The following is a 9,292-nucleotide window of genomic DNA, read 5'->3' as shown; positions in this document are numbered from 1 at the left end:
AGATCCACCTGCCTCTGCCTCCCAAGTGCTGGGATTAAAGTCGTGAGCCACCACCGCCCGGCTACATGGTGTTATTTTTATTATGTTTTGAATTCTGTGTAGGAATGTGCATCTGTGTATGGATATGTACATGTGAGTGTAGATGCCTTGGAAAGCCAGAAGCATCAGATCTTCTGGAGCTGAGAATCAACCATCTTGGATGTGGGGGACCAAACTCCAGTCCTCTGCAAGAACAATATGTGCTCTTCATTGGGCCATCTCTCGCGCCCAGAGTTTGTATTTTAAGTTTATGAGTAGTAGTAAATATTAAAACAGAATTAGCCACATACACAAAATGAAAAAAGGTGTCCTCCCACGAGTAGAGAACATACTCCTTGCCCTAAAAGGATCTGGATGGAAAACTGGTCATAAGTCTTATGGAGCATGAGGACAGTTTTTGTTAAAGAAAATTTTCCTTTCTCTCCAGAATCCCCTTTATTTTTATTTCATCTTTATATTCACTAATTCCTAGGTTTCTAAAAACAAAGTTTTACCAAATCAAAAGATTTCACTACTTTATAAATATACGTAAACAAATTAATTTATTTTTAAATATAAACCTTTCTTAGCTGGGGGTGACGGCTCACACCTTTAATCCCAGCACTAGGGAGGCAGAGGCAGACGGATCTCTGTGAGTTTGAGGCCAACCTGATTTAGAAAGCAAGTTCCAGGACAGACTTCAAAGCTACACAGAGAAACTCGTCTCAAAAGAAAAAAAAAAACAACAAAACACCAACCTCCTCCACTCTCAAAACCTTTCTGTTACACTTTACAGTTAAATGGGCATTTAGAAGCTATGCCACACGTTCAGTAAAAGGCATGCCCTTGACAGTCTGACTGCCATTTTTGCCACTGCCACTGAAGCACTCTATAGTTTACACCTGTTTATGATACTATCAGAGCATTAACTCCTACCTACAGAGCTTATATTTAAATCAAGTTTTTATTAACTTTTCAAACATACATAAATCCAGGTGTTTCTGTAGCCCCAGCTATTTCGAAGGCTGGATCACTTGAGCCCAGGAGTTCAAGGCCAGCCTAGTCAACACTGTAAGATCCTGTCTCAAAAGATATATGAGGGAAATAATACTAGAAGACTTGATTCCTGTTGAGTTTTATTATATGTTTAGGAAACAGTTCATCCATTGAGTTATAATTTAAATATTTATATCTTTTAGGAGATTAAGTGAAAGAGAGCGAATTGGAGAATTGGGAGCTCCTGAAGTTTGGGGACTTTCTCCAAAGAATCCTGAACCAGAGTAAGTAGGTTAAAAAAAATATCATTTTAAAATGTTAATAGCATTTGTTTAAATCCTGGTCTGCAGTCAGAATTTTTTAAATTATATTTTCTTACATTTTATTTATTTGTACATGTATGTATGTGCACAGATGGAGGTCAGAGGACAACTTGCAGGGGTCGGTTCTCTCCTTCCACTATGTGGGTCCCAGGGATTGAACTCAGGTCGTCAGGCTTAGCAGCAAGCGCCTTTACCTACTGATCCATCTCGCCAGCCCTACTGTCAAAATTTTTAAGTGAAGAGCTTCAAGTACTTATCAATTTTTTTTTGCTTTTTATGATTTATACTATTTTACCCCTTATATTAAAAAAACCCCATGGAAGATGGGTAATGATTACAGATACAGTTAGTAGATTTTAGCACATTCATTGTGTGTGTGGGGGGGTTGTTTTGTTTTGTATTTGAGACATGGTCTGATTCCGTGATCCCGGCTGTTTGGAACCCACAGTGTAATAACCAAGGCAGAACTCAGCCTCACTGCAATCCTCCTGCCTTAATCCCCTAAACGCTGGAATTCCTGGCATAGAACACCATGCCCTGCTTAACTGCTGTCTTGAAATTATAACTCATAAATCATTAATTTCCTACTCAGATTCGTTACTAAAAATAATATATTTATAATATTTTTCTTTTTTTTTCAACTAACCCACCATCAGACTGCTAGGTATTAGCATAAGTAATAAAAGTAGAGGTAATTTACTAAGAGAGAAGGCCCTCCTGAGAGTGGAAGTGGGCTAGTGAGCTGGGGAAAGTAGACACTCAAAAGCCTGGAAAAGTCATGTGTGTGAGTGTTTGTGTGCGGGGTTCACAATTTGAAGTCAGATATCTTCTGTGGTCTCTTCTCTACCTTCTATTTTCAGTTTACATTGATTTATTCTCTCTCTCTCTCACACAGTCCGTGCACGGCTGTTCTGGGTGTACTCACATAACACACGTGGAGGTCAGAGGACAACTTGCAGGGCTTGCTTATCTTCCACTGTGAGGGTTCTAGGAGATATAATCCAAGTTGTTAGGATTGCCATCAAGTGTCCTTACCTGCTAAGGCATCTTGCTAGTCCAGCACCTTATTTTTTGAGACAGAGTTTTTCAATGAACCTGGTGCTGATTCAGTGAGCAATGATTGGTTGACCAATAAGCCCTAGGAATCTTGCTGTCTCTGCCTCTGAGTGTTAGAGTTACAGGTGAATGCCACCCCACCCATCATTTTTCTGTGGGTGCTGGGAATCTGAACTCAGGTCCTTGTGCTTATGTGACAAACATTTGATCAACTGAGCTACCTCTCTGACCCCTGAATTAAAAAAAGTTCAGACAGATACAACATTGTCCGTTGCCATATTCCCACCCCTTGCTTCCTTTTGTTCTCCTAAACACTTTCATTTCTTCTTTCATTTTATACATACATACATGATCTTATGGGACTATATGGAATCTGGGAACCACAAATCAGATAAAACATGAAATTTGTATTTCTGGGATTGGCCTCATTTGCTCAACAGGATGATAGACTTTTGCACCTGTTTTCCTGTACATGGTGGAACTCCATTCTTTTTGACTGGAAATGTTTCCACTGTGCACATACACTACGTCTGTAGGTTTATCCCATGGCCGAGCTGCTGTGAATAGTCTGCAGTTTACATTGTGTGTGTGTGTGTGTGTCTCTGTGATGTGATGACTCTAGTCCTTCGGGCAGATCAGGCAGATCAGGCAGATGCCCAGGAGTGGTAGAGCTAGATTCTGTGGAGGATCTATTTTTTGTTGTTGTTGTTGTTGTTGTTTGAGAAATCTCCATGCTGCTTTCCACAGACGCTGGATCAGTCTATTTTCCAACTGATTGTATATAAAGGCTCCCTGTTGTCTACATCCTCAACAGCATTTGTACTGAGTTGTTTTCTTTCTCTCTCTCTCTCTCTCTTTCTTTGTTTTTTTTTTTAAGACAGGGTTTCTCTGTGTAGCTTTGGAGCCTGTCCTGGAACTGGCTCTACAGACCAGGTTGGTCTCGAACTCACAGAGATCCGCCTGCCTCTGCCTCTCGAGTGCTGGGATTAAAGGTGTGCGCCACCATTGCCAGGTTCTTAGTTGTTTTCTTAATGGCTGGGGTAAGGTGGACTCTCAGTGTAGTTTTCATCCACATTTCACTGATGGATAATGACGTTGAATTTTTGTGTATCTGTTTATTGACCATTTGTATTTTGTCTTTTGAGAACCATCTGTTCATTTCATTAGTCTGTTTTTATTTATTTTTTATTTGTTTGTTTATTTGAGACAAGGTTTTTCTGTGTAGACCCAGATGTCCTGGAACTTACTTACTCTGTAGACCAGGCTGGCCTTGAACTCACAGAGATCAGCCTTCCTCTGTCTCCCAAGTGCTGGGACTAAAGGGGTGTGCCCCCACCACCTGGCTGAGTGCTTTTATTGTGTTGGTTTCTTGTTTAATGTTTTTGGTTCCTCATATTCTTGTTATCCTCCTCTGCCAGATGTAAGATTTTCTCCCATTCTGTAAGCTGTTTCTTCACTCAATTTTTTTTTTTTTTTTTTGCTGTGTAAGAGGTTTTAATCTTGTAAGGTCCCATTTTTTTTTTTTTTTTTTTTTTTTTTTTGGTTTTTCGAGACAGGGTTTCTCTGTGGTTTTGGTTCCTGTCCTGGAACTAGCTCTTGTAGACCAGGCTGGTCTCGAACTCACAGAGATCTGCCTGCCTCTGCCTCCCGAGTGCTGGGATTAAAGGTGTGTGCTACCACCACCCGGCCTTTTTATTTATTTATATTTTTGGTTTTGTGAGAGGTTTCTCTGTGTAGCCCTGACTGTCTTGGAACTGACTCTGTAGAGCAGGCTGGCCTTGAACTCTGATCCAGCTGTGGGGATTAAGGGCGTGAGCTACCCTACTCAGCTCCACTCTTGGATTTTTTTTTTTGAGACAGTGTGCTTAACAAGAAACCTATAATTTGTGTCAGGATGATAAAGCGATATTATCTGAAACTTGTTCTTACAGATACCTGAACTCATTGAGTGAGGATTAAAAGAGACCCTAAAAATATTTTGATAAGTAATATCCAAGTTATATCATGTGATCTTCCAAACTTTAAGGATGACACAATATTTTAACTTTCCTTGGGTACCATCAAAGCATTTTAATTTTTTAGAGCCTGTCCCAAAGAATTAAAATTTTTGTTTATATTTATTTACTAGTTTTAACAAGGTCTCACTATGTGGCCCCCAGCTGTCCTGAAACTCACTGTGTAGACCAGACTGGATTCAAACTCACAGAAATCCACCTGCATCTGCCTTCTAAGTGCTGGGATTAAAGGTGTGTATCACCATGTCTTGCTATTTTTATTATTTTTAATTATATGTATTGTGTGGGTTTCCATGGGTATGCACAGCTAGGCGCTAGTGCCCCCAGAGGCCAGGGATATCAGATTTCTTTGAACTCGAGTTTTAGGTGATTTTGAGCCACCCAGCATGGGTACTGGGAGTCAAGCTCAGCTGCTGTTCAAGAGCAGTGCACACTCTACTTGCTGTGCAGATAACAGCTGGTAGAGTGCTTGTCTAGAATGCCTAAGACCCTGGGTTTAATTTCTAGCAGCAAATACACCAGGCATGGTGGTACATGATTTATAGTCTCAGGATTGAAGAGGTAGAGGCAGGGGGTGGGGGTGCTAAAGTGAAAGGCTATCCTTAGCTACAGAGTTAAACCCCAGCATGAGCTAGAGACGCTGTCTCAAAAGCCAACTGTACAGGCCAGCCATATGTTTCAGCAGGTAAAGGTGCTTGCTGCCAATTCCGACAACTTAATCAGATCCATGGGACCCACATGGGTAGAAGGAGATAACCAAATCCTGAAAATTGTTCTCAGACCTCCACAGTAGTGTACACATACGTGCGTGCGTGCACTCGCGCACACCTACACCCACTCACACACGTACTAAACAAGCTAAATGTGAAAAATGTTTTCAAACCCCCAAACAAAAAGCTTACTTTCAGAATTTATTTTGCTAATTCTGTAATCTATTAAGGTCTGGGGAGATGGGAGTTGTTCCAGTGTATATCCTTTACCTACTTAGAATAAAGTTCTGAAGCTAGGCTATCTCCTGGTTATAGAGCAAATGCCTAGCATCAGTGAGACCTAGGTTTGATTCCTACAGTCAATAATAAAATCATGAACTCTTTCATCAACTTTCATGTTTGCCTTTTCTTGATCTTTCCTTATGTTTCTATTTCTCAACTTTTATCTTGTGAATTTCTTCTGAAAATATAAATCTTACACATTGCTTTTTTTTTTAGATAGGGTTTCTCTGTGTAGCTTTGGAACCTGCCACGGACTGAGTGGGGAGCCACTCAGACTGTGGGAGAAGCAGGTCTTAGTAATCAGGAAGGTGCAAGTTTGGTGAATGACAGACAGACACAACACACAAGAGAGTGGTTGGAATCTGCTGCAATTTTACTAAATTCATGTTTTCATTATATAGTATTCAAACAAAGAACAAATCAGAAGGTCATGTGTCGTTGTTTGGCACAGTATGAAAGCTTCTTTTAGTCACATCAGCGATATTTAAGAAAAGTATATTATCAGGAACAGGTGTTAGACATAAAGCATTCTTAGAATAGGAAATCTTGTCCTTGGGAATGTAAACCTCAGGTTAGTGGTTTCATCTGTCTCATTATCGCTATCATGGCCCTTCCTCTTCCTAATCCTTTATTTCATCTAGTGACCACATATACCTAATCAGTTCTCTGCACCTACTGAAACATACTTTTTAGTACCTTATGCAGCAGACACCATGGGGGTTGGGATCTAGCAAGCCTATCCATGAAGTTCAGAGTATAATATAACCCTCTTTGTCCATACCCTATATATTCTCTTGCTCATCATACATCCTGTGTATGTAGTCTTATACATTCCCATACTGTGCTTCCCTATCCCAGAGCTGTTCCTGAAGAGACAATCCTTGTCTTGTAGATACATAGAATATCATTATTGGGGGCTAGAGAGATGGCTCATTGGTTGAGAGCATTGCCTGCTCTTCCAAAGGTCCTGAGTTCAATTCCCAGCGACCACATGGTGGCTCACAACCATCTGTAATGAGGTCTGGTGCCCTCTTCTGGCCCGCAGGCACACATGTAGACAGAATATTGTATACATAATAAATAAAAAAATATTTAAAAAAAAGAAAAAAAGGAATATCATTATTATAAAAGAGATTGTGCAAAGCCCATATCCCGCATAGCCAGCTAATCGAGAAACACATCTATGCCTCAGCAGTGGCTAATACTGGGCCATCTGCCATTGACCTTCAGGGAGCCTAGTCCCATAGGACATGTAGCTCCCATCCTGCATAATGACATATGTCATGTCACACAGACGACACTGGAGTTGGTGTGGCCTGGAACTGGCTCTGTAGACCAGGCTGGCCTTGAACTCATGGAGATCTGCCTCCTTTTGCTTCCTGAGTGCTGGGATTAAAGGCCAGCTACACACTGCTTTTTTAACAGTACTGTGTAAACTCTGAAGCATTATATAAATATAAGTTATTTTATTATTAAGGAGATGGTAGACTCTTGAATATACTCTTACAAAAATGGTTTGTCTTTGGGCGCTAGAGAGGTGGTTCAGTGGTTAAGAGCACTGGCTATCAAGCCTGAGTTTGAGCCACAAGACCCATATAGTAATTATTCTGTACAGCCAATTCTAGAGGACCCGATGCTCTCTCTGGCCCCTGTGGGCACCAGGCACAGTCATATGTGTCGGCAGAATGCCCACACAAGTAAGATAAAAGCAACATAATTAATAAGAATAATTTTAAATGCTTTAAAGGTTCCTAGGCAATGAGCGCTGTTGCTGAAAAACTGTAAGTGCTTATTTTAATGCCCTATGGAACATATTTCTTACAACCGTTTTCTGTAATTCAGCTCTGATGAACATACACCAGTAGAGGATGAAGAGCCAAAGAAAAGCACTACTTCAGCATCTAGTTCAGAAGGTAATTTTGTAAAATAAGTAATTAATTCATAAATTTCAAAAGTATGTTTATAAATAATTGCACATTGGACCTTGCTTTTACCCAGGCTACCAAACAGCTGTTTCTTTTCATCATTTCCAATATAGTAAGATGTTTGGAAATACTTCTATAGAAGTTAATTTTTTATTTGTACTTACAACAGATGAAAAGAAGAAAAGGAAATCCAGTCATTCAAAAGAAAGATCCAAGAAAAAGAGAAAGAAAAAGTCATCTAAAAGAAAACATAAGAAATATTCTGAAGATAGTGACAGTGACTCTGAATCCGAAACAGACTCCAGTGGTAAGAAAGCTGTGTCATTCTGCAAACCCTGGACTGCATTCTCATTGTTCAAAATGTTATGTGTAGGAGTGTTTTGTCTGAAAGCGTGTCTATGCACCATGTGTATTTCCTCCGCTGTCAGATCCCCCGGAACTGGAGTCACAGTTATGACCACCATGTGAGTGCTGGGAATCAAACCCAGTCCTCTGGAAGAGCTGCCAGGGCTCTTAACTACTAAGCCATCACTCTAGCCCCTTAGCTTTTTAAAATTTTGTTGAATTGGGGCTGGAGAGATGGCTCAGAGGTTAAGAGCATTGCCTGCTCTTCCAAAGGTCCTGAGTTCAATTCCCAGCAACCACATGGTGGCTCACAACCATCTGTAATGAGGTCTGGTGCCCTCTTCTGGCCTGCAGGCATACACACAGACAGAATATACATAATAAACAAATAAATATTTAAAAAAATTTGTTGAATTATAGCTGTAATTCTAGCCATGTTAGTTTTCTGATTATATTTCTGCACTTAAGTATGTGTCACTTGGTACAGCAGGCCTCTGCCTTCTGAGCTAGTCACTCCCGGCTTCGCCTTGGCTTACTCTGAGCAGCAGTGGACATGCAGTAGGTTTTTGATACACAGATTTCAAAAACAACTAGTCACCACTTCCAGGTCAACCATTCCTTAATTATTGTCCCAGATCAGCCATGGTTTTTATTACATTTTTCTTCATTTATTTTGTTCATATGTGTGTATGTGGACATGCATACCACAGGATATGTGTAGAAGTTAGAGAGTAACTTTGAGGAGTTGAAATTTCTCTCCTTCCATCATGTGGGTCCTGTGGGTTGAACTCAGGTCCTCAAGCCCAGCAATAAGCAATCTTATCAATTGAGTCATCTTGCCAGTGCATTTCTGGCTGCTTTTAAGATTCCTCTGTATCCCCATGCACCCTAAGTTGTAGTGATATTTTGTTTGTCATCTAACAACTAAAGCTTAACTAAAGATCAATCAGAGTGCAGAGCTAAGCCACTAGTTAGCCATAGAGGCCAGGCAGTGGTGGCGCACACCTTTAATCCCAACACTCGGGAGACAGAGGCAGACAGATCTCTGTGAGTTCAAGGCCTTCCTGGGCTACACGAGATTGAATCTGTCTTAAACAAGAAACATAGCCACACAAAGGTGATCCCAGCACTTGTGATCACAGGCCTTTAATTGCAGCACTAAGGAGGAGGAGACAGGAGTTATAAGGATTGGCAGAGAGGAATATAAGGTGGGAGGAGACAGGAGCTCAGTCTGAGGATTCAGTATGAGATGTAGTCTGTGGGTGCAGTCAGAGATGCAGTCAGAGATACAGTCTGAGGATGCAGTCGGGGGTGCAGTCTGAGGATGCAGTCGGAAATGCAGTCTGAGGATGCAGTGTGAGATGCAGTCTGAGGATGCAATCTGAGATGCAGTCTGAGGATGCAATATGAGGATGCAATCTGAGATGCAGTCTGAGGATGCAATATGAGGTACAGTCTGAGGGTTCAGTCAGAGATGCAGTCTGAGGATGCAATCTGAGATGCAGTCTGACGGTTCAGTCAGAAATGCAGTCTGAGGATGCAGTCTGAGATGCGGTGGGAGGATGCAGTCGGAGGGTCAGAGGGATTCAGAATTCGTAGAGACAGATGCATTTTGTTTTTTG

At 41.0% G+C, this 9,292-nt stretch overlaps 1 protein-coding gene across 1 annotated transcript in view; it reads left to right on the top strand.

Annotated features, from left to right (window-relative positions):
- Positions 1-9,292, top strand: part of Nkap (NFKB activating protein) — a 24,031-nt gene that overhangs the window by 2,838 nt on the left and 11,901 nt on the right. The window contains exons 2-4 of the mRNA XM_005368878.2: positions 1,218-1,298; positions 7,243-7,313; positions 7,495-7,632. Coding sequence (XP_005368935.1) covers positions 1,218-1,298; positions 7,243-7,313; positions 7,495-7,632 — 290 coding nt within the window. The remainder of the gene's footprint in view (positions 1-1,217; positions 1,299-7,242; positions 7,314-7,494; positions 7,633-9,292) is intronic.

This window comes from Microtus ochrogaster, unplaced genomic scaffold (genome assembly GCF_000317375.1).
Source record: "Microtus ochrogaster isolate Prairie Vole_2 unplaced genomic scaffold, MicOch1.0 UNK42, whole genome shotgun sequence".
NCBI lineage: Eukaryota > Metazoa > Chordata > Mammalia > Rodentia > Cricetidae > Microtus > Microtus ochrogaster.
The sequence above is the reverse complement of the archived record's forward strand: the minus strand, read 5'-3'. Positions and strand labels throughout refer to the sequence as shown.